At 42.6% G+C, this 27,018-nt stretch overlaps 1 protein-coding gene across 1 annotated transcript in view; it reads right to left on the bottom strand.

Annotated features, from left to right (window-relative positions):
- nbas (NBAS subunit of NRZ tethering complex) overlaps positions 1–27,018 on the bottom strand; it is a 216,955-nt gene that overhangs the window by 22,298 nt on the left and 167,639 nt on the right. The window contains 1 exon segment of the mRNA XM_034234085.1: positions 2,868–3,007. Within this exon segment, the coding sequence (XP_034089976.1) occupies positions 2,868–3,007 (140 nt within the window).

The raw sequence follows: 27,018 nt of genomic DNA, 5'->3' as shown, positions 1-27,018 counted from the left end.
ACCTTTCTTTCATGCTGTGCAAAGACAAAGCAACCCCTTAATCCAGATATTTCACCATGACTCGCATATGCTTTCACGTGCACGGTTGTGGCATGACCACCAAAACAGAAGGATGTGGACACAAGATGTGTGCAAATGTATTTAGTTTCCTATCCATGTGGACATGATTTAAGTGGGGGGGGGGACCTAGCCTCCTCTAGGGGGGTCCGGGGGGCATGCTCCGGGAAGTTGAAAGCATCAATCTGGTGCACTTTGAGAGCAAAATGAAGAGATCTATGGATACATCTCAACACCCATATGAAACAGAACTGTAAGCAGATTTACTTTTTCTTTATGAATATTTTCCAAATCACTCTCCTTTCAAACTGTATTCTTGTTTATTAATAACAACTTGTTTTTACTGTCATATAGTATTTTATACCTGTTTTTTTTTGTATAACTATAATGATCATATAAAGATGTGCCTTTACCTCACTGGTTGGAGAAAAAGCTTCTTATATTCATTAGCATAGCTAGCTAACCAGATGCTAATAACAAAGAAGGTATTGACTGTATGCTCAGTATGTCAGATGAACAGATCGCCACTGAGCTTTCAACTAAAGACACAGTCACGCAAAAACTGCGGCATGTGTACGGCTCCTTATGGGTACTGCAATTTTTAAAGTCCCGGAGCCGCGTTCTAGTGCTCTCCGTCAGAACTGCACCCCTGTCAGACGAGACATATACCACGTGATGACACGTTAGGCTCGTGTTGTGTTCAAGGACCATGACCTTTGCCAGGAAAAACAGGCACTCGCTTGTTTAATTATTTTGCGGTCTAGATTTCTTAAATTTGTTTTCTTTTTTGCGTGTGTTTATAAATTACCTCGAGGGCCACACCAAATGGTCTCGCGGGCCGTATACGGCCCGGGGGCCGGAGGTTTCCCACCCCTGATTTAGATGATCCTAAATCCTTTCATTGTATTTGTAACACTTCCACAATGTCATAATGCCTCTGTCAGGTAGATTCATGTATATTCAAAATCTCTAAATTGTATCTAATCAGACATGTGAAATTGTCATAATAAGCTAATTCATTCATGAAGTTATAGCCAGAGTTCACAGTGACCCATGGACTTGGACCACCAAATTCCAATCACTTCATCCCAAAGTCCAAGTGAAAATCCTTTCAGGCATTCCTTAGAAAATTATGCAGAGAAACACACTGAACCGAAACCCTTCCCCCCCCCTTGAAAACTCCCTTTAATTAGTCATTTAGTTTTCACCTCTACACTGAGCGGCTTTCTTGTACACTAAACCAGGTCTCTACTGTTAAATTAAAAAAAGACTGGGTTACTATTGTCGTCTCATATTCTCTTAAGGGGAATTTCCGCCACAACTATCAATCTGTTGAAATTATTTGCCTAATCCTCATGGTTCCTCAGAAGAGGTGGAAATTAAACAATTAATGCACAGTTCCTAGATGTTGGTTCTATGCATACTTTAAAAACTGGAAGCTCCTGGACTATTTTGTCAAAGACGGGGTTAAGACATTTCACGAGATACTATGAAAAAACTAGCATGTAAGAAGGCTTTTGCCTTTTTCTAGCCTAGTTTGACATCATTTCTTAAATACATTTGCTGTCAATGAATACCTTCAACTTTCTTAAAGTTATCTCAGCCCCTTATGCCTTGATTGATTTTTCATTTGAAGCTGTTAGTGAAGTCACAGCAGGATCACGATCCACTCTTAACAAAAACAATGTGAGGTCTGATCCTGGCATATTTCAGATTGGAGGTTTTGTTGGCTTTTAAACTGATCAATTAACCAACGTGAATCAACAAAACAACAAAGTCATCAGAATCTATAAAGCTGATTAAGACATGCATACACACCTATAAGAAGCTGTGGTCATGTTCTTGTGAGTTTCTAATAACTACTGGAGTGGAACTCTACTTTAAATTGAAGATCGAAACAGTTTGAAACAGTCTGCTTTGATTGAGCTGGTAGGAAAAACTCCCGACAGCATTGTCTCGGCGGGCTTCAGAGTACCACTCACTTTTAATCAAGAACAATGGAGAAGGAGAAGAGCAATCACATCATTAGACATTTATCGGTAATAAAGCCAGCCTTTGCTGAGGTTCATAAGACGCCAGCTGATGCAAAAAGCCCAGAGCCTGAAGTTTCCTGTTTTTATTTCCAACTCGTAAAGTCTATGAGCAATACGCGGGTCAATAAAAGGCGCTATCCTCCATTCCCGCTATCAGTAAAATTAGAACAAAAGTCTATCATTAAAATGTCAATATGTTCCCTGGTTTTCTTTATGATAAAGATACATGATGAAACCTGTTTAAAGCGACTATAAAGAACCAAAACACACACACTATCACAAAGAAACAAATGTAAAAGCACTCTATTTGGATCTGAACTTTAAAACTACATTTTCTGAAGACTCTGAGAGGGCTCCAATGCATTCAATGTTAGTTTGGAAATAGGATTTTTAGCTGTATTCAAGAATGTCAGACAAAAAAATCAAAACCTCTCTCATGTTGTTACAGTAAATATAAGACTGCAGCCAGCAGCTAGTTAGCTTAGCATAACGCCTGGTAAAAAGAAGTCCAGCAAAACAAATGGTCACTACAGTCTTATTTTGTCTGGAAAAACCATATAAAGTCAAACGTCTTAATAGGTGAAATCTAGAGGTGCTGGTGCCTTCAGACATACCCAGGCTAGCTAAGTCTTTATGCTAGGCTAAGCTAACCAGCTGCTTTCTGTAGCTTCCGTCATTAACATGGATAAGTGTATTTCCCGACATTTTATAAAACCAATGCATTAACCTTGAAAGAAACAAAAGAGCAGTGAAAAATAACAAAGAAATGTGTCTTACACTTCCTCTTTCATCATGGGGGGCCACGCTTGTAGGAGGAGCGATAGTAGCTGAAAGTCCTCCCACTTTTGTGAAGTTTCCAGCAGCTCCAGGAAAAGGGCGTGTCTTTTCTCCTCGTTCTCCACATCTTCTATCTCAACCTGAGAGGAAAGGTTGGAGACAAAGACGGGAGGTGAGCCAGGCGTATTAATTAAAGACCAACAAACAAATGCCTGCCATGGTTATTGAGCACAAAGCACAAATTAGGTGAATGAAGATTGCAGGGTTGCCAACTCTCACGCATCTGGCGTGTGACACACGCTTTCACTCTCAATCTCACGCTCTCACGCTGCCCAAACTATTCTCACGCCAAAAACAAGATGAACCGGCGATCGTTTTTGGTTGGTTATTTACAATGTTGAGTTGAGTTGATGTTGAGGAATGCGTATTGCGCATGCGCAGATCTAAGATCCAGTAGAAATGATAAAAAAGTAAAAGTCTGCTGCTTATTGTTCTACTAGGCCAAAATAGAGTCAAAGAGTATATGAGAGTGAGAGTGTGTTAATGAATATATTTGGCAGTTTGGAGTAAGTCTGTAGATTTGTTTGTGTGTGTGTGTTTCATAGGCCTCTCACGGTAATTCATTTTGTTGGATACATTTTCCCGGAAATTATTGCGATAAACGATAATATTGTCGGCACCGTTGTATGACCATTTTAGACCACTGACATAATGATAATATATTCAAGTACATCCTTTCAAACTGCTAGTCACATCCTCATGTACATGGAAATGTATCAAGTTCAACAGGCACACAATAAAACAGTGTGTTTGACTTTCATTAGTGAATGAAACTTTGTGCCCTTTATAGTCTGTGTCCAATATTGTGTATTTGTATATCCTATATATATGCTAAGGTCCCGCTACTGACACAATAGCAGTCATTTAGTGTGCATATGTGTAATTAAACCCATGATATCAAAATCTCACTCCAGCCAGGTACCCAAAGTTGGCAACCCTGATTGTTCAATAACTAGAGTAACCATCTGTTGCAATGCTTTGGATAAATGTGATGGTAAATGCCAGCATTGTCCACTGAGAGGTGGTTTTCCATTGATTTATTATGTTCCGCTACACACAAAAGAAACAGCCAACTAGAGAGCAACGTTCATTGATTTCAAATGAAGCTCTCCATTGTGATGGTAAAACTTGACAACCTAATGATTGGAGTAGAGTTTGTGGGAAAGGCATATGTGCCAAAAATGCGACCTGAATGAACTGCGCAATCACAACCAGTCCATCCAGACAGCCAGTATCAAAGCAAACTTCAAACACAGCATTGAAAGGAGAGACAGAGGCTTCATGCAAAAATATCACATTTGTCATATTTGATAGTTTTGAAAAAAATGTGCCTGTGGCCAAACTTATTCTATACTATTATGAAAAAGCGAGAGATCTAGAGGGAGCGTGTAAGAGTAAAAAAGGAATGAGGGAGGGTTAATGTGGAAAAAATTAGACGAGGAGGAGGAGGAGGGAAAGTAATTAATTTTCTTCTCAAAGGTTGGCTTCTAGTGTGATTTAACAGTTCAGAGAGCGGCTGATTTCTGAGGGGAAAACTACAACCTGCCAAAGCATGGCTGCTGCAAAGACAGGCTCCGTCACGCACGCACACACACACACACCGGCACACACACACACTGGCACAACACATACATCATTCGCAGCCAGGCTCATAAAACATAGTTTCAGTCTCAGCGGTGGGATCACATTTATTAAAATGGATATCTATGTAAAGCCTGGCCGTATTTCATCAGTATAAAAGGTCTTTACACGGGCTAATTTTTATATTTTAAGACCCTAGAAACGGTGTCTGAATGAACATGTAAACACATATTTCTCCTAAAACCTTTATTTTAACAGTTTTGTAATGGCGTTAAGTAAGTACAGAAACCATCTGTGCACATCTCCACACTGGTTTTGATCTAGCTCCAAATGTTTTTTGGTTTAGCAAATGAAACTGTCCCATTAACAGTTATTTAATGAAAAGCATTTTGAGGCAATTCATATACTTTTCTTTAGAGAAGATAAATAGATTAATTAAGATGCTAAAAGACCACCACAACAATCCTTATACATGATGAAATATTGCTTTCAAAAGAATATCTCTGTCCCATAAATAATAAACGGCTGACACTAAATGAACAAATGTCTGAATTATTTTTGATTGGAGCTCCTGTGAATGACTGCATTCATCACTACATGTTGAATTTTAAATGTGTTGTGGATACCCCTTGATTATAAAGTGTTTAAATTAAACACATCCCGAGAGATATTTGTTGAAATCCACAGTGGCGCGATGCAGGTGAGTTGTTTGATGCTGTGTCATTGTGCAGTCAAAAGCAAAAAAGCCCCATATTGCTGGTTCACTGGCTGCTACTGGAGGTAAGCACATGTGCATTTCTGCACCAGATGTTACTGCTGAATTAACTGAGGCAGACAAATAAAAGCCCTTCTTATAGTAAATTAAATGAGCTACAAAAACTGAAATGGCCATGGATTCAACAAAAAGCTCATATATACTGTACATCTTATTACCCAATAATAAGAACCACTTTACAAAACATCGACAGGAAAGACTCCCAGATTCAAAAAAGTGAACACGTATAAAAAGAGAGTTTTACAGACTAAGTGACAATGGCAGTTGAGATGTCCCTTGTCTTCAAAGAATGGAAGAATAAACAATAATATTCAGTTACTGAATACAAAGAAAATAAGTGCATCAACATGGAGTCTAAGGAACGTAACTGAAATACAATGGAATACATTAATACATCGTTGGTAGTTAAGTTATGGATGGCTGCCGTGTCTCTAGCTCCTCTCCAAATTTGCACTATTTTTTGTTTTATATTTGTATTTTGTCTTATGTCCTATTTATAATATGTTGGATTGTTGGAGGAGCTTGGGACCTAAGATTCTCATTGCCATAACTACACTGTAGCTACTGTGCATATGATAATAAAACCCTTGAATCTTGCACGCCTTGAGAAACTCTTGTAACAGTTGCTTTTTAGCAGGCAGGCTAACTGACTAATTGTTGGAAGTAAAGGAAAAAAAACATCTTTATGTCAAATTTATAAACCATTTTACTTTCCAATTATGAACTGGCCTTACACTCTTGGTTGTGTCAGTCGTGGGGCTCCATATAATCCACTAGCTCTTGTAATTGAGTTACACTGGATGACTGGTAATTAATCATTATTCACTCCGGCTGATATCCTTCATGAAGTACTGATGCTCCTAGAGTTCAGAGTCATCAGTGCTGTTGAATATTCTAATTCACAAGCAAATGCACATGCAAATAAGTAGCAGCACAGTAGATTCTTGCAGGATGGTATAGTGGAGAGCTTTATGATGGGGTATGGAGCAATAAATGAGCAAAGCTGAAGCTCAGGACCCTCTGGAAATGGAGGTCATTTGGGAAACAGAAATGGAATCTTAACTACCTGTACACATCCCTCAGTGCATCTAGAACTCTCAAATCCATCCCTGAATGTAAACCGCAACCCAAAGCCTGTTCATCATTGTTATTGCCTTACTGTGTTATGAATACTGAACACTCTCTTGCTATTGAAGCATGTTATAAAAGTTTTACGGCCACATTTATTCATTATTTGAAAATTCAAGGGTATGCCAGACCGTGGGATTTCCTGATGATATTTTGATTGCATGTTCTATGTAGAAAACCCATTACAAATTGTACCCAAACACATAACAAATATGCAATTGTCTCAAATATAAAACACACACCTACATTCTTTCACCCGCTTGCACACACAGACACTCATTAAATCTCACCTACAGTAGACCGCAAATTAAATCGCTGCCAATTACCACGTGGCTGTGAGGCTTTTATTTTCATAACCAGGAAGGACGGTAATTAATTTTGCCTCATGATTCAAATCAACATTTCCTCAGTGGTGTGGTAGAAAGATCAGAGTGCAGCAGGGCAGAGGAGAAGAATAAGGGAGGGAGGGAGGGACATGCCTGTCATAACACAATACCATAACTCTAAGCAGAGAATAGCTGGCAAATTGGATGTGACACATAGTCTCTCAGTCAATCATTCTTCATATATTCCTCCCTCTGCCTCTTTACAAAACTTAGTCCCTCTCTTTACATCACTCTGTACCAGGTTCAGTAAGTTAGACAGCAATATAAATGCTCTGTATATTTGTTATTTGTCTTTTTTGCATAGTCACCACTTCGCTAACATATATGTGGGACATCCTCTAGAACCTCCCCTACAAATATTAACTTTACAATTGGATTTAGGATGCCTAGCCAGTGGCAGACAGTGGCAGAATATCAGTTTTAGTATTATTAGATCTCAGCGCTGCCTTTGACACTGTTGACCACAACATATTGCGAGACCGTCTAGAAAACTGGGTGGGAGTTTCAGGAACAGCTCTAAATTGGTTTAGTACCTACTTAAAGGACAGACAAAACGTTGTCTCAATAGGCAACTACACATCAACTTTAACAAATATGTCATGCGGGGTTCCTCAAGGCTCCATCTTAGGACCTTTGCTTTTTAATATTTATATGCTACCTCTGGCTGAAATTATTAAAAAGAGCGATCTAATTTATCACATCTATGCAGACGACACCCAGATTTATTTAAAAATCACACCAGGAGACTGTTCTCCGATTAGAACATTGAGCAAGTGCATTGAGCACATCACTGACTGGATGACTCAGAACTTTCTCCAACTGAACAAACAAAAAACTGAGATCATTGTTTTTGGAGCAAAGAAGGACTGATTAAAAGTAATCGCAGAGCTTCAGTCAGCAGACTACAAAACCACTAATAAAGCCAGAAATCTGGGTGTAGTGATGGACTCAGACCTTAATTTCAACAGCCACATTACAACAGTCTTTAGGTCTGCTTATTATCACCTGAAGAATATATCGAGGATTAAAAAACTAATGTCACAACAGGACTTAGAAAAGCTTGTCCATGCTTTTATTTTCAGTAGACTCGACTACTGCAATAGTGTATTCACAGGGCTGACAAAAAATCCATCAGAAAACTGCAGCTGATCCAGAACGCTGTTGCACGTGTCCTCACTAACACTAAAAGAGTGGATCACATCAGTCCGGTTCTGAAATCTCTACATTGGCTTCCAGTCGGCCAAATAATTAATTGTAAAGTACTATTGCTAGTTTTTAAATCATTACATGGTTTAGGACCAAAGTATATTGTTGAACTCCTGCATAATTACGAGCCATCAAGGTGCCTCAGGTCTTCTGGGACGGGTCTGCTATCGGTTCCGAGTGTAAAAACAAAACGTGGAGAGGCAGCATTTAGCTATTATGCCCCGACACTCTGGAATAAACTACCCAAATCATGCACGTCCGCAGAAACGCTTACTATTTTTAAATCGAGACTAAAAACATATCTCTTTGCCGCTGCTTTTAATTGAGATGCTCATATTCAAACTACAGTATGCCTTTTAAACATGTATTGTATATCTGTGGTGTTTATTTTTATTATTTTATTATCTTTGCTTTGTAATGTCTGTTGTAAAATTGTATAATGTGTTTTTAATGTATTTATTCCTAAAAAGTATTTTGAATTGTTGCGTACAGAAAAGTGCTATATAAATAAACTTGCCTTGCCTTGCCTTGCCTAGCCAACACAGGCCTATCAATCCTTAGATTTCTTTAAGTGTGTTTCTTTCTTGCCTTTACAAAACCACAAACACAACAGTGTAAATAATGGATTTAACAGTCTGTTTATTTACTCTGATATTAGCTGCAACCTGTTAGCATGTCTGACGCACTAGCTAACAGCAGTAATAAGTGTTAATTTCAAGCCAAAGGTTCCTATCATAGCTGCATTAGCTTGTGGGGATGTACAAAGGGTTACATAAAAAAACGACTGTACCACATTCACTGTATCCATTCAATTAAGCTCAAACTAGCTTATTTAGCGAGCTAACGTAGCAACAACCCATAAGTCAATAGTATCAGTCATTTCAGACTGGAAAATCAAAGAAAATAAGAATGCTGATTTTATTTACATCTGTTATTCATCATCAATTTAAATACAACTATGAATTCAAAATTGATGCAGTATGGTAACAGCAGTGTTTTCCCTATATACAAATTGCGGTGGCGCTGCTATTTTTTTAATAAATAATAATAAGTGCCGACCCTTTTTGATGGTTTGTTATGTGGATTTGTAGTATTTGTGTTACTGTATGTTCAAAAAGGTGTATTTTGCTCAATCTTGAGACAATGCCACTGTATGTAATAGGCAGGCCCGGACTGGCCATCGGGAGGACCGGGAGGTTTCCCGATGGCCTGGCCTGTTAAGTGGCCTGCTGGTCTGGCGATTTTTTTTAAATTATGTATTGTGAACGCAACGCTGCACAAATGTGGGTTTGCCATTCAAGCTCGGGAGGGTGTGTGTATGTATGGCATGAGAGAGAGAGAGAGAGAGAGAGAGAGAGAGAGAGAGAGAGAGAGAGAGAGAGAATATGTGGTCACTGTACGACAGGTGAGACTGAGACAGAGATGCACTTCCTCCTGAAATGCCAAACATTCAACGAAGTAAGGAGCATTTACTGGAACAAATTGAACTCTGTAATCCCAGGTTTCAAGGAGGTTGATGACCTCTCAAGAGTACTGAGAGTACTCCTAGGAGAAGGAGACAAGGCACATCTTGCTGCCCAATATGTATACACGTGCCACAAGCTCAGTGACACACACACACACACACACACACACACACACACACACACACACACACACACACACACACACACACACACACACACACACACACACACACACACACACACACACACACACACACACACACACACACACACACACACACACACACACACCACACACACACACACACACACACACACACACACACACACACACACCACACACACACACACACACACACACACACACACACACACACACACACACACACACCACACACACACACACACACACACACACACACACACACACACACACACACACACACACACACACACACACACACTGAAATGTAATTGTATCACTGTATATATATATCATCAATAATATGTAAACATTTGAAATGTATGTTAATGGTGTTAATTATTTTGTATTGTGATGCTTTGGCAACATTGTTTAATTTAACTTTCATGCCAATAAAGCCCCATTGAATTGGAATTTGAATTGAATTGAGAGAGAGAGAGAAGAAAGAAAGAGAGAGAGAGCGCACACCGGTTACTTGTATTTTTTTTGTTAGCATCTGGTTAGCTAGCTGCTCTAAAATATATAAGGAGCTGTTTCAACAACAAGGTGGAGGGAGAGTCCTCTGCTGTCAGACAGAGAGATAAACAGCTCAGGTGAGGTTAGGGACTCTGTGAGTGTTTAGATAGTTAATTTTAGTCTAAGTTATCTCAGTGGGTCTCAAACAAATATGTGTTTACAAATTATGTAAACACATATTTCCAAGGCACTCCTTTATAATTATTAGGATAAATAAAAACAGGTTTGAAATCATTCCAATGTATACTATAGGACAGTAAACCAAAAATATTATTTACAGTTGGAGAGATACAAAAATATGCATGAATAAATAAATGTTAACTAGGTCAAATAAGATATGAATGAACAACAAAAATAAAATAAGTTACATTTATTTGTTATTGGCTATGGTAGGTTATTGGTTATGTTTGGTTATATTTGATTATTAAAATGTAAACCGATCTTTTTCAGATGGGTGTTTTAGAGTTGTACCCACTAGATCAAGTCTCTAGTAATTGTGTGCTCAAAGTGCACCAGATTGTAGCATTTTACTTTAAAATGTTAAAACAAATCTTCCCGGGGGGGCATACCCCCGGACCCCCCTAAAGGATGTGATGTCCACCCCCCAATTAAAACATGTTCATACAATACTGAATACATTTGAAGCCATTTTGATGTATATTACCTATGTCAATACGTTTCTGTTTTTGTAGTGTACTGAATTTGTCTTGTGTAGAGATTTTTCATTTATTCTTTATATATAAAATCTTGCCTAGGGCAGCAAATTGGCTAGAACCGGCCCTGGTACTTGGCCTCAAGAGCCTTTCTTGTGCTGGCAGACACATAGAAACAAATTGGCGGGGCGCACTTCGCACGCACTAAAAAATTCCAAGCGCTCTGTGCTCACATTATGCTGGGCCCACATGCCTTAGCACCGCTGCTATGACTCCATCCTAGTGGAAACACTGAACAGTAAAGGGAATGTTTTCTTTCCTCGAATGATTAACTACTGTAATTATTCTATTGGTAATAACAATGTATCATTGCTATGTACATTTCTTAAACTTTTTTGAATCTTTTTGAATAAAATATTAACAAAAAATGTGTTTGGATGATATAAAGCTATTTTATAGAGGGAAAAAAAAGAATAAAAAAACAGAAATGAGTGGGGCCAGAGCTAGACACACAAACACACATACTCACACAAACAAACATCAACAGAGCAGTTCACGTAAGCCAGTTGCAACTGCTAATGCTAAGAGGTCAACAAACAATACAGCACCCTATAACGGTGTGTGACAAAGACCAGAACTTGCATGAAAGCAAACACATACACAAAAAGCTACCAGCTCTTACTGCCTGTAATTTCAAGCTTCAGAAACACTTTTCTTTTGTCTGCTGGCACAGGAAACAGAGCTGTTACAATGATGTCAACCACATGCTACATGCTCGCCCACTGTAACTCCAAGAAGCCATGCTTTTAGCAAAATTATGCACAGGGACACGGGGAGTGAGAAGAAAGCATGGAAATAAAGTGAGCAGATGGAGGATGCTGAAGAAAATGAATTTTGACAACTATAGTTACCAGCTGCTGCTATGTTTCTTTAAAAGCTTTTTACTTTTCGTAAAAGCGAAAAGGGAAAATCTGAGTGGATTCTGGGGCTTTTGTGTACTGTACCTCGGTGCAAGTTTGTAAATTGGTATTGCATTGGAAAGCAATATTGGGTCAATAAACGGTTCTTTTCAGCACTGACATTTGTAATTACCAACATTACCACACACACGCACAAAATATATCAAATATTTTTCCTTTATCCTGAACTAAGAAGACTGATAAAAATGTCATCACTTCTGATGTTTTATAAAGTTGTACAGGAAACCATTTCTAAAGGACAAACAGCAATTACAGAATGTGCTGTAGTGTGTCCGAAAAGGCTTGTGTAGTCAGACAGGGTATCTCTACTCTGATTAAAAACTGCAATGCAGTCTAACTCTGCTATCAGCATATGATAATAAAACAGGGGGTGAAAAAAAGGAGGTGTGTGTGTGTGAATGTAAGAAAGACAGACAAGAGCTGATTTGGGGCGATAGACCGAGCAGAAAGCCATGTGGGTGAACACACACACACATACCATGTATACATCATTTCAGGGGACATTACATTGACTTACAGTACATGCATTTCCTGGAGACTTATCCTAACCTTAACCATAAACAACACATGCCTAACCCTAACCATGAACCTTACCCTTAACCTAACCCTAAATCTAACCAAGTTTTCACCCTAAAATTAATGATTCCAATTTGTCCCCATAAGGGAGGCGAGTCCCCACACGTGACTATGTAAACAGATTTAGGTCCCCACAAGTATAGTAATGCTAGGCCACACACACACACACACACACACACACACACACACACACACACACCACACACACCAACACACACACACACACACACACACACACACACACACACACACACACACACACACAACACACACACACACACACCAACACACACAACACACACACACACACACACACACACACACACACACACACACACACACACCACACACACACACACACACACACACACACACCTTGAAATGTAATTGTATCACTGTATATATATATCATCAATAATATGTAAACATTTGAAATGTATGTTAATGGTGTTAATTATTTTGTATTGTGATGCTTTGGCAACATTGTTTAATTTAACTTTCATGCCAATAAAGCCCCTTTGAATTGGAATTTGAATTGAATTGAGAGAGAGAGAGAAAGAAAGAGAGAGAGCGCGCACCGGTTACTTGTATTTTTGTTGTTAGCATCTGGTTAGCTAGCTGCTCTAAAATACATAAGGAGCTGTTTCAACAACAAGGTGGAGGGAGAGTCCTCTGCTGTCAGACAGAGAGATAAACAGCTCAGGTGAGGTTAGGGACTCTGTGAGTGTTTAGATAGTTAATTTTAGTCTAAGTTATCTCAGTGGGTCTCAAACAAATATGTGTTTACAAATTATGTAAACACATATTTCCAAGGCACTCCTTTATAATTATTAGGATAAATAAAAACAGGTTTGAAATCATTCCAATGTATACTATAGGACAGTAAACCAAAAATATTATTTACAGTTGGAGAGATACAAAAATATGCATGAATAAATAAATGTTAACTAGGTCAAATAAGATATGAATGAACAACAAAAATAAAATAAGTTACATTTATTTGTTATTGGCTATGGTAGGTTATTGGTTATGTTTGGTTATATTTGATTATTAAAATGTAAACCGATCTTTTTCAGATGGGTGTTTTAGAGTTGGAGCTAAGGAATAAAAAGACTGCAGTAGACGGTTTGTGTGGGTTTGTGTGTGTGTGAGAGAGGGCTAGACAGATGAAAGTGTAGTCATCTTTTCCTCCTGAGAATTACTGGCATGAGACTTCTCTCACTTCATTTAGAAGAAGACACCCACACACACATAAACACACACACCAAAACATAATAAGGACCATGCAAACACATTCAAAAACAATCAGCTGAATGCCACTGAAACAGAGCTTCAATAAAATCCTGTGAAATAATTTCCTCCATATGTCACCGTCTCTCCTGAAGAGACCCTCCACGGATAAATATTCCGACATCAAAGCGCTCTCCAGTAGTCTTTTAAAAACACAGGTGACACTTGAGGGTAATACTGCAGGTAATTTTAGACACACTTGAATGAAGGAAGCCCTGCTATACAGTACACTAAATCACAAGTGAACATTAAGGTTATCAGCGATGTGAGCCCCCAACCATCTTTTTGAGGTATTCAAAAGGGGTGCAATTGAGGCGTTTCAAGCAGGGGGGGGGGGGGGGGGGGGGGGAGTGTTTGGAATTTTGGCCTTTGCTGACCATTTACATGCAAATAAAACAATATTAAACACATCAGGAGAGGGAACCCCCAAAAAAGTACGATAGTAAAATGCTGCAGTGTACGGTAATATAATAGTCAATCCCCCTGAAGAATTTTACTGAGTTATTACCGCCTCGGTGAAAGGTGCTGACATTTTGTCACCATATCACTCCTGTTTTCAACTAATCATAAAGCACTGTCACTTGGTGAATGAGCGCTGTCCATGAAGCTGCAAAGGTGAATAAAAGGGTGGGTTTTCGTACAATGACTTGATAAACTGGCCGTTTGTCCTTTCTTGTCATGTAATGGCAAATAGTATAATGTGCTTCCTGGCAGTCAAGCCGGTAACAGTGACAGAAATGCAGTTAGGAGTGATTTTGGAGCCAACCGATGCCAATAAACTTGTGCCTTTTTTTGTGCCCATGAAAGCCCCATTTTGTAATTGTATTCATATATACTCACATAAATATTACAACACAAATATTATGTGCGTATTGGAATCTTTCAAAGTTGTTTTAGTCCAAGTGCCAATTTGGTGTGCACTCTGAGGACCCGTAATCAAGACATCAAATGAGAAAACTGGGATGAAAGTGTCAGTCAGCATTTGCAAATTAGGGGCTCGCTTGAAAGATTTCACCCCACTTGTAACGAGATCCCTCCTCCAGAACTGATTAGACAGACGCTGGTTCAGTGTCTGAGGTTGATTTGAAATAAATAAAGAGAATGGCCAATTTGCTACAAGAGACGACTGAAAAAACTGTTCATATTTATTTCACTTTTCATTAATCTAAAATAAACGACATGCATCACTGCATAAGAATTGAATAATATTGAAATGAACTTTGGTTTGATACTTTCCCGGCTTCCAAAGGGAATATAACATCAGGGAAAATCATTGTTTCAATTTACCCCAAAACCCAAAAATGTGAATGAAACAACCTTAAGGACTTATTTTAGACTCAAAATAAACTTCTTAGAGATCAAATCAAATGCTCACGCACATTTGTTTTATTTGTTGAGAATTAGTTTGAACTTGACAAGGATTTTTATAGGTCTCAGTTTTATACAAAACATGTCTCTGAAGTGTTTGGCTCGAAATACCAAACAGTTCATGCATTGTAGCATCCCATAATTCTCTCTGTTTCAGCCCTGTTTCAAAAGTGCTGATTCTCTGTCTGTTACTTTAGAACAGGGGTCGGCAACCTTTTTGATATGAAGTGCCATTAAAACAATTTTTTTGTATCAGCGTGCCAACGATCGAGAATTATTAACGGGGGGGGGGGGGGCGGCTGAGGAGCTAGACGCTCGTGAACTATCAGCTGGAGGGAGCCTCGCTGCGGGGAAGCAGTGTGTGGACCTGTCAGCGCAACTTACATGATGCCGAATTTAACAAACACATTTAAATAATTGGTTTAAACGGCATAATAATAAAGACAATCGTCCGTTCTGTGATTCTCCAGAACACACATGTTATGATATTAGGGTCACGCAGAGTGAGATGAGATCGCTGTCCCTTTAAGAGAGAGAGAGAGGGGTGTGGCTTGTGCATGTGTGTGTGGATGGTAGAGCGACAGTGAGGGAACGTGTGTATGTTTCTGGAAGTGAAACGAGGAAGCAGAAAAACAGAGGTCTGTGATGTATTTTGTGAAACAGAAGAACAGCTAAATAAATGCAACGGCCTCCCAAGAAGAGCTCGCCTCTCTCCAGTCATTTAAGCTAAAGTGGGTTATTGAACCTGAAGCTTGTTGCTTCTGCCCTGGGAGACGACAGAGAGTCATCCCCCCTGTTTCCTCGACTACGGTCTGGGAGCCGACAGGAAAGTTCAACACACAGATGGCCAGTCCGCCCCTTTGTAGCATATTATTTCAATGAGAGATGAGCAGATCGCCACTGGACTTTCAACTAAAGACACAGCCACGCAAAAACTGCGGCATTTGTACAGCTCCTTATGGGTACTGCAATTTGTGAAGTGCTTTCCTCTGTGGTGAAACTGCACCACGGAGGAAAGCGGCAGAAAGTCGCCTGGAGTTAAAGAGAATGGAGCTGCGTTGCGTGCATGGCTTCCTTCTGCAGGTAACGGGGAGACGCGCTCTGGCGGAGGTCTCGTTCAGGATCCGAAAATACTATTTAAATATTTTGCACACTTATTCCACTTATTCCTAGTGTGCCACTGGTTACGGTGCCGCGTGCCAGGGGTTGCCGACCCCTGCTTTAGATGAAAATAAGGAGCCCCTCCCCACTCCCCTCTGAGAGATATTTGGTTAAAAAAATAACACGATGGTGCTCTAGGAGGAGATTCAAGTGATAAGGTGGGCGGGTGTTACCTTTGTTGGTTATTGGCCCCAACAAATCGTTATGACATCATAAAGTAGCCAAAATCTGATCAGCTCATTTTCAGACAGGAGAGGGAATCTTTTTTCCTGAAACTTTCAGAATCTCTTTACACAGAGGGGACACATGTGTATGTATAAAAGACATGAAAAAGTGGATTTTGCATAATAGGTGACCTTCAAAATGACAAATAGTTTGATGCGTGATTGCTGATTGTGACTTCATTCCACGTTGTGACAAACGCAGTAGATGAGGTTAAGATGGCATACATCAAGTGTTTGATCAAATCAACACAGCAGTCTTTAATATACATTTTTACCTTGAATTGCTCAATGAGCTTTCTTAGGCCACAGAGCCCATAATTAAGACATTATTTTCCTGAATATTTCAGCTGGTCTACTCAGCAGTGGCGAGCCGTGACTTTTATACCTAGGCCCTCTGACCCCCCTGAGCCATCATGAACGAACTTATGCTAATCATAAATCTATTGATCATAAATATATCGATTAGATTTATGATTAGAAAATAATAAAAGTAGGGTAGACATGTGGATATTATCCGGCTGAACAAAACGTGCATTTATCTAACAGGTTCGTTTTCCACAGACCTTATTTCAAGCTATTTTCCAAAATCCTATGGAGAAATTCCATTGCTTTCTGTCGAGGGAATCCGAGCGAAGCTTACTTCCGGATTTTAGGATGCGTCACTGCACCACTTGCATAGACCTCACAGCGGGCGGAACTTGTCATAAAGTCCGCGAAAATAAAGCCCGCCCATTTAGAGGGAAGATATGATTGGTCAATTGTACTGTCATTTGACATTACTCTCTCGTTGAGTTACTATAGCTGGCCCTCTGTGAATGTAGAGAGGGACCAGGCTCTCCCGTCTTCACATAACTATAGGTTACTTCCGTAACCCCAGTTCTCAGAGTAACATGAAGTGAGATGTCTCACTATGGGATGCGCCTCATCGCGGAGCAAACAGAAGCATCAATCTCATTACGCCAATCCTGATTGGCTGGTGATCTTGACGTCAACGTCAGGGAATCACCCCCTATAAGTAGCTTGCGCCACGACGCATGCGTCATTCAAAATAAGCACCTCTTCTCGCTTCACCATAGCAAGGAGGGCCGTCTGGTGAGACATCTCACTTCATGTTACTCTGACGGCCCCTACACACGGCGGCGTGCGTTACCGCTTGGCGGTGGGCGTGTCTGAAGCCTGGGGATTTTTTACGAACAACGCGACCAACAACCAATCACATGAATGTCCCGCCCCGGACATACAAAGCAAAGCATTCATGCTACATCGATGCTGGCTAAATATACTGTCTATGCTTGCTAGCTGTCCATTCAAACGAAGTACACTGGATATAAACTCCCCAAACAGGCGAAAACCTACCAGTTTCTCCCACTGTCTCTGCCACCTCCCCCTATGCCTGGCTCCTCCGGTTTGTATCCCTGTATGTAAAGAGGGACTGGTCATATAGTACCGCCACGATAATTTTCTCCTCCATTTTTTAACATATGGGAAATAACTGCGGTCTGGCTCTCCCAACATACACGCGGTTTGATTGGCTAGCGCTTGGAATGTCAGATTTGCATACACGGGATTTGATTGGCTGATGCCTCCGTCGAGGCGGCAAAAGTAGAACATTGCTCTACTTTTGCAGCGAGCACCGCGAGAGAAGCTACGCTTTGCTCCCACAATGCAGTTCGGCGAATCGTGACGTCACCCCATTCAAAGTGAATGGGCAGAAGCGTTGAAGCGGCAACGCACGCCGCCGTGTGTAGGCTCCGTAAGAACTGGGGTTACGTAAGTAACCTATAGTTCTCATTCATAACACTCCGTTCGATGTCTCACTATGGGAAATTGTAGCTCCCGTATTGCCAGACGAGCTTATCTCGAAAATCACCAACCAACCAGAACTTAACAGGTAGAGTCCCGACTCAACAAGGTGCCCAGCACTGCTCGGGCCACGCTTGGAGCGGAGACGTCTAGCCTGTAAAAGCGGACAAAAGTGAGCGGCGAGGACCAGCTCGCCGCTGCACAGATGTCTTGGATGGAAACACCCTTGAACAAAGCCCAGGATGTAGCCAGGCCCCGAGTCGAGTGAGCCCGCAGACCCGAAGGTGCTTGCAAACTCTGACTCGTATAGGCCAAATCAATTGCCTCCACAATCCAGTGGGAGAGCCGTTGCTTAGTAACAGGCTTGCCCTTGTGAGGGTTAGCCCAGGACACAAAGAGTTGGTCATTAAGACAAGCTCCTTTGATCTGTCCATATATGTGCGTAAAGCACGGACTGGACACAACAGATCCTGCTGCTGTTCCCCGGAGGAAACCAGCGGCGGAGGAAATGCCTCAATGTCAATTGGGGTACACGAACCAACCACCTTTGGTGTAAAGGCAGGGTTGGGCTTCAACAACAATCTCGTTTGCCCTGGAGCGAACTGAGTGCATGAAGGATGTACAGACAGCGCATGAATATCACTGACCCGCTTGGCGGATGCCAGGGCCAGTAACAGCACTGTCTTGAGTGACAGATGTTTCATGTCAGCTCCTTCCAGGGGTTCAAATGGGGTCATTCTGAGCCCATTTAAAACCACTGCCAAGTCCCATAAGGGCACCAGTGACCTGGAGACAGGTCATAAAACGGCAGACCAAAGGATGTTGGCTAGCCGTCTTACCCTCAAAGCCCACATGGCATGCAGCAATAGCAGCCAGGTACACCTTGATAGTGGATAAAGCTCTGTGTTTATTGATCAAGTCCTGTAGAAATGATAAAATCACCCCGACAGGACATTGAAAGGAAATGTGTCCTTCTTGAAGGCACCACTCCTCAAACACCCTCCACTTACAGTCATAAAGAGACCTGGTGGAGGAAGCTCTCGCACTCTGAATAGTGTTTATCACCTTCTGAGGGAGTCCCACTGTATTCAGATTGTACCACTCACGGGTCAGGCCCATAGTGCCCCGCGCTCTGGGCGTGGGTGAAGGATCGCCCCCCCCCGCCTGAGACAATCTGTCCCTGCGTAGTGGGGGCTGCCATGGCTGCCCGCATAACAGCTGATATATCTCCGCCAGCCCGTACGTTGCGGGCTAGGGCGGAGCCATCAGGATAAGTGTGTGCCGTTGCTCCTTCACTCTGGCCAGAGTTGGGGATATCAGAGCCAGGGGTGGGAATGCGTACAGAAGACCCGGAGGTCAATCGTGTACGAGTGTGTCCACGCCTAACGGTGCGTTTAAATCGTGCATTAAAGAGAACAGCTGTCATTGAGCATTTTCTCTTTATGCGAACAGATTTAACGCGGCTCTGCCATAACGCACCCACAGCGGACTCACGATCCTTGGATGTGGAGTCCAGTCTGCATAGAGTGGTGCACCTCTGGACAGTAGTTCTGTCCCGAGGTACATCACTCCTGGTACATGCGTCGCTCTCAGAGAGAGGAGACGTCTGCCGCTCCAAGGGATCAGTTTGTTTGCCAGTGTGTGTGACTGGAGACAACGCAACCTCCCTTGGCGGTTCATACACGATACTGTGGTCGTGTTGTCTGTCCTCACGAGGACATGGTGTCCTCTGAGAGAAGGCAGAAAGCGTTTTAGGGTGGGGAACACCGCTAAAAGCTCCGGGTGATTTACGTGCGCCCGCTGGAAGTCTCTGCTCCAGAGACCCCTCACCGGGCGACCTTCGTAAATACCCTATCAGCCTGTCAGACATGCGTCCGTGGTGACCACCTTCCGTGAAAGGACAGCACCCGTAGGCGCGCCCCGTACTAGAAAAGTCGGGTGCGGCCAGTGGCGTAGTGCCACTACGCATTTCATAATAACCAATACTCTCCGCACGCCGTGGCGCGCGGGGTTTAGTTTTATTATGAGACCCATGTTGAGCAGGTGCTTTACGAGGACATTTGTCTGCGTAACCTGACTCTGCTCGGCGGGCATTATAGATAAAACCCTCCTTTCTAGGAGAGAGAGAATCTCTCTCTCCAGAATATGGGTTGATTCTCCCCGGGCTTGTGAATACAGATAGCCCGAGAAGCGAGGGGGGGTGACGGTGACTTGGAGTCTGTAGCTCCGTGTAACTGTCTTGAGAAACCCAAGCAGATGTCGTGAGCATCTCCCGCTGTATGCTCCTTAGAGCCAGCTGAGATGTCACGTCTCTTCCCCTCTGAGTCTCTATTTGTTGTGTTATGGGGCCCTCCAGTGTCTGAGCACTGTGGTGCCCCATTTCGACAATCCCCACCGACACAGCGCATGTGTGTGGTGCCCTTACGGCTCCAGCCGGCACTGCGCATGCGCGTGACGGTGGTGCCTTCACAACCCCAGCCGGCACTGCGCATGCGCGTGACGGTGGTGCCTTTACAGCTCCAGCCGGCACTGCGCATGCGCGTGACGGTGGTGCCTTCACGACCCCAGCCGGCACTGCGCATGCGCGTGACGGTGGTGCCTTCACGACCCCAGCTGGCACTGCGCATGCACTCGTCAATTGTCCGCCCTTTGAGAGAGGCCGTAGCTGCTCTCAGAAGGGGAACAGCTGACGGACTGTTTATTGTTTTTATTGTTTTTCTTTTCATTTTCTAGAGCTGCGCCCTTGGCTCGAAGCCTGGATGCGTCAGCGGAAAATGTTTTATGACAGAAAAATCAATAAGTGTGTGACATGTGTTTATGCGGACTTGAGGATGGTGTTGAGGCATCTCTCGAGGCGGCGGGAACACATTTAGAGCTGGAGAACCGTAGACTTCCAGCTCTGTCACAGAGGGGAGAAGGAGGGGCTGTCACGCCGCTCGCTTCTTCTTCCTCGACTGCTGGCCGAAATTCTGGGTTGGCTGCACCTGTGCTGCAGCCGGAACCGGAGATTTTCTAGGCCAGCTCGCCCTCGTCCCCTGCCTGGGCTGGGGACTCGGGGCGGACTGCGACCTCTGCGTTTTCGGTATTTTGAACCGAGCAGGGTTCGGGGCTGCGAAGGCAGCGGCTGGGCCCTTCGAGGGAGGCAGAGGTGGAGGGCCTCGTCCTCCTTCTTTTTCGACTCGCATCTCCTCTGCATGGAGGCAAGAGCGGAGCCGAAAATCCCCTCGGGAACGATGGGCATGTCAAGCACATCCTCCTTTTCCCGGTCTGGGAGGTTGGTGAGGTTGAGCCATCTAGCTCTTTCCTGCACCACCATGATCCCCATTGTTTTGCCCGTGGCCTGGACGGTGCAGCGTTGGACACGGAGACAAATGTCTGTGACCGCGGCCAACTCGTCCAGAACGGCCGGTCCAGGATTACTCGACATATCCTCACAGAGCTCCGCTTGGTATGCGGTTAGCAGTGAGGAAACGTTCAGAGCCCTGGCGGACAACGCTGCGGCTCTGTAGGACCGTTCAGTCATGGTCGACTGGAAACGGTCCACCTTCGCTGGCAGTGTGGGGTTCCTGCTTGGTGACGGGCCCATCCTCGGTAGGAGGTGGGCTGCCACCAGCAGTTCCATCGGCGGTATGCGGAGCAGGCCGAGCCTCTCCATACCGTCGCAGTCTAGGGAGGAGGCACCCTGGATTGGGGCCTTGTTGCTAAAGGGTCGGTTCCTCCACGAGACCGACACCTCATCCAACATCTCCGGGAAGACCGGGAGGAGTTGCTTCCTTGTCCTCGTTGCTTGGGGAGAATGTTTCCCCTCGTAACGGGACCTGGCGGTCTCCTTGGCCATTTCGGGACACGGGATGTCTAGCCTGGACGCAGCGCGCTGACACGCGGCCTGCAGGTCCATGCTCAGACAGGGCGAAGCTGGTGTGCTATCGCCCGGGAGAGCAGCCATCGCTCCCGGCTTTGCCGTTTGAGCCGATGACATGAAGATATCTTCTTCTTGCTCATCCGAATCAGACAGGAGGGACTCAGAGGTGTCCTCTTCGTTCTCCATGTAGTCTAATTCCAGGACATCCTCCGCGGGCGAGACCATGGTGAGGTCTCGCCGGGAGCTCCCGCCTGGTGAGGCGTGGGGCTCCGTTCCCGCGTCTCTTGCCGCCACCGCAGCTGCCGCTGTTAGTGAGCCCCAGACCGACCCAGTGAGGGGCTCAGTCTCTGCGGCGGACGCCCCCGTGTCTTGATTGCCAAACGGCGAATCAGTGGACATGAGGGAGTCCTGTTCCAACAAGCTAGCTTGGTGTGCTAGCCGTCGGTGGAGGCTCTTTCGGGTGAAACGGGCACAATGCCCGCACGAGCCGGGGTTGTCGATAGCCTCCTGGGCGTGTTCCAGCCCGAGGCAGGATGAGCAGACCTGGTGTGAGTCTGTGCCTGCTATCTTCAACCCGCAGCCGCATGACCGAGCCTCCGAGTCCCTGACTCCTCTGGTGTGAGGGGGAGAGGCGTCCATCTTGTTCGCCTCGTGGCGTGGAGAGGACCCGCTCGTAACAGGTACATTTTTTAAATATTTTTTTTAATATATTTTTTTTGTTAGATTTTTAGTTTTACCAAAATAACTTGATTTAATTGTATTTCAAATAACATTTCCAAATAAATAAATCATTAGAATATCTTAGGCCCTCACAGAGGGCCTAGAGGGCCCTGACGGCTCGCCACTGCAACTCAGAGATCAAAGTGCTGTTGAGAGTAGATAACCGTTTGGTACATTTCACAATGTCCAGGGTTTCCCACAGTTCTTACTGTAATAGTGGATGTGGCCCAACCGCACTAAATTATTGAGATCGGCTGGTAACATTACAACGGTTTCATCACATGAATACCTCAGTGAAACAGAGAGTGACTACTTCCACCTGTTAAAGCTATCTATTCAAGACATGAGGCAATTGTTTATAGTCCTCTAGAGACCGGATTAATTACAGTCAAGATGAAAACCTGTCAAAGTCTATCATAGCTCAGAAGATAACAGTGATTGATCAATCAGCCTTACACATTCTATGTATGCATTGGTATTATTAATCAAAGGAACACGTTGGATTCAAAAGGAAAACCAGAGTCATTTTTAGTCAGGATATGTTGGAGACAAACAGCTCAGTCACTCACAATCAGCAGAGGATTCTCAGGAATAACCACTTGTGAGAAATAAACAATCAGTGCTGCTGGTCAAGCATTCAGTTAAAGGTTGTTCAAAGTTGAAAAACTATCACTTGAACTTTAAAAATAAGAGACTCATCAGAGGTTCAGATTAAAAGAGTAGACATTCAAAGCCCAGTCTCTCTGTCTGCCCTTTTAATAAGACCTTGTGAGTTGAATTACAAATAACCCACAATGATAGAATAAAGGCCAGATTTGGGGTGGTTATGGGTGGAAATGTAGAGGTACAGTTACAAAATAATTTCAAATATTGGTAGTAACTTGCCATTGAGAATAATGCTAAAGGTTAATCATATAATCCTACTGAGATTCATAAAGATCGACATTGTTAAGTGCAGAGTTTTAGACGCATACTTTTGTTTATAAAATGCTAAATGCTAACGTCAGCATGCTAATATGCCACCAATAAAAATGCTAGCATGCAGAAGTTTAGCAGGTTTAACGTTTGAATGGTTCACTATTTTCAATAAGACTGCTAGCATGCTAATACTTCTTATTGGTTCTAAACAGAGGAGGGCAACTAATGCTAATGAGCAGGGCAGGTTTTTGGGTAAGGCAGGTTTTTAAACCGAAGTATTTGTCAATTTACAATGTAAAGCTTCTGATGTTTCTCAATGAAAATGCAAGCAGATCACTAAAGTCGTTAGGACTGGCTTTCATAGATATCTGTACCAAATGTCACAGCAATCAATGTAACAGTTGTCAAGCCATTTAACTTGAATAAAATAACAAATATCAGGTTTATAGTGCTGTTAGAAGAAAAGACAGGAATTAAGTCCTTAGGGAACATTGTCTGAAAAACCATGGATTTTTAAATATTGTGCAATTGCATCCCATACTTGTCGAAACACTTGTATAAAAACCCAAAAGTGTTAAACTCACGGTGCTGCAAGAGAAACCATGTCCTTAAAATCCATCCTCTGGAAACCGCAGAGCCCTATACCAAATGTTATGGCAATTCATTCTAGTTGAGATATTTTAGATTGGACAAAAGTGGTAGAACGACCAACCAACAGACTGACTTTGCTTTTCATGATGCCACACCATAAGCATGACTTTAACCACTGTTGACCTCACATTAAACATCTGTAACAACATGCTGTATATAACGCAGACCTTTCAAACAGACATTTCATTGCAAGGACGTGAAGATGAAAACTGGAACCCTATGGGGGTGTTCAATCCAGTATTGATTGCTTCAAAACAACCTAGTAATGGAATGGAATTGATAGGAAATATCAAATTAATGGAAAAGGACATTTCCATTACCAAGTTTCCAGGCGGAAATGACAAAGGAGCACATGTCAACAGGCCCTACTAACACATGGTCATGGTCAGTACGGCTCAGAACAATCTCAACAAAAGCCCCATTTACACACCAGTTATCACATTTAGAACATACACATGCAGACGTAGAACGTGTCATGTCTTCAAAGCTGACAAAGGCCGACCCTGTGACTGGCTTGTTAAAGTGTGTGGTGAGCAAATCATCACCTCTAGTAGACAGGTTAATGATCGGTCCTAACATTACTGTCCCTTCAGACAGCTCTCTTCCTCTCACTCGTCACATCTTATTACCTCTGCCAATCACGCTGGCTCGTGCCATCATTCCCACCTTTCTATTAAATGAGTAGGATAAACAGTGTCAGTTTGCAGAATGAAAATGGCCATCACCTTCTCTTCAGTTGTTGAAGGTTTACCAACAAAGGTTGTCATGACTTTTTGTAAATTGGCAAATGTTAAAATGGTGTTACTGTCAGTCCAATGGGAGACATTTTTGGTTTTAAACCCCCAGATTCTATTTTGCGTCCTAATGCCAACAGCAATTGACAAGATGGCCATTGTTCAAAGGTGGATATTTGACACACTCTTCCTGCCAGCATGGAAACCAATTTTTATTGACATTTATAACAGTTTTCTTATTTATATATATATATATATATATACATCCCACAAAATCCAGACAGCAGTACATACAGAGGCTAGTTTTTGTGCTGGATGGGAAGCTTTTTAGATAGGAAGGTTTTGATGTATCACTTTCAGGCTGATAATTGTATCCAAAAAAACATTGGTTGTTTCAGCTTCCTTCTCCATTTTAAATCAGGCGTATCAGAAAATGTTTTTTTTCTTTGATTATCAACACATCAAAGATAGCTTTGTTTCTGCCAGATGTCTGTTTCTATATTTAAATAGAAAAGGATAAAGTGATTGATCATTTGTTATAATTAATTTGTACGCGTGAATAATTTGTTTAAAGGTTTATTAACTACATCAAAGTTCATAAATGACCCTCAAATAAAAACTGAGATGGCACTTACAGCAACAGTAGTGCTAGTTAAGTTAGCTTGAGCAGGATAAGGTGCGTTCACACCGCAGTACTTTTCCCACTTTAGTTCCGATATAGTTCCGAAATGTCGCGTTCACACCAAAAAGAGCCGGAACTAAAATTAGTTCATGAGAACCTTTTCACCCCCTTTTCCATCCCTGCTAGAGAGCAGGGACTTTCGTGGGAGAAAAAGGTTCCTATGTCTGATTGGCTGGGCGGATTGCAAACCACACCCCGTAAAACTCCCAAAAAGTTTTGTGAAGCCGCCATTTTATTATCCTCGCATTAGCATTATTAGCATTAGCATTAGCCCAGCGCAGAAACGCAGAGAGACTAACTTATGGCAACACAAAATAAAACATGGGAGCGGTGGAGATGAGGAGGTGTCGGCATCCTGGCGATTTACTCGGAAGGCTTCAGTAAAAGCTGCGGGGACTCCCAGCAGCTTCTACTGAAGCCAGTCCCCAACTCCGGGGACTTCCGGCCGGGGACTTTGGGCGGCAGTATACGCCGTGAAGTGGTTTGCGGCCTGCCAGTAAACCCAAAGCAGAAGAAGAAGAAGTGACGTCAGCGGCTTCATTTGCCTAATCCTCCCCCAGGGACTTATTCCGGTGTGAACGCGATCTGTACTTAGTTCATGAGAACTAAAGAGTTCTCATGAACTAAGTTCTCATGAACCTTTGTGGGAAAAGTCCTGCGGTGTGAATGCGCCTATTGTTGCTGGATTTAGCTGCTGCCTAATTTAGTTGTGGGAAATACATAACTGTTTCAACGAGATATCAGTTAAAAAGGCTATTCTTCATATACAGATATAAGCAAGGGAAACATGTATAAGTAAATGATGTGGCTTTGGTTGTCTGTTACTGCAAATGGTATGGTTGTCTGTTACATACCATGTTCAAAGAAATGATAAAGTCAAAATATGTATTAGCTGCACTTTGGCATTGGAAAGCAGGATGGAACAATTATTTAAATTACTTAATTATCTGAAACTGAAAATGAAAGGTCTATGATAATGCAATGATTGTTATTCACAAAGTTAATCAGAAATGGGGTTCTTAACAAAAAAACAACAACAAAACAATAAAGATGCCCAGGTGCTATGATGAGCAAATCGTTCAAATGACGGTTATGTATCTGACGAGATTCTTAGCCTCTCTGACCCAAGTCAAAGATGCATTCATCCTCCCTGAATTTCTACGAGCTGTTAATAAAACAAAGGTGAACTCTTGCCCGCCGTCAACAAAT

Source organism: Gymnodraco acuticeps, unplaced genomic scaffold (genome assembly GCF_902827175.1).
Source record: "Gymnodraco acuticeps unplaced genomic scaffold, fGymAcu1.1, whole genome shotgun sequence".
Lineage (NCBI taxonomy): Eukaryota > Metazoa > Chordata > Actinopteri > Perciformes > Bathydraconidae > Gymnodraco > Gymnodraco acuticeps.
The sequence above is the reverse complement of the archived record's forward strand: the minus strand, read 5'-3'. Positions and strand labels throughout refer to the sequence as shown.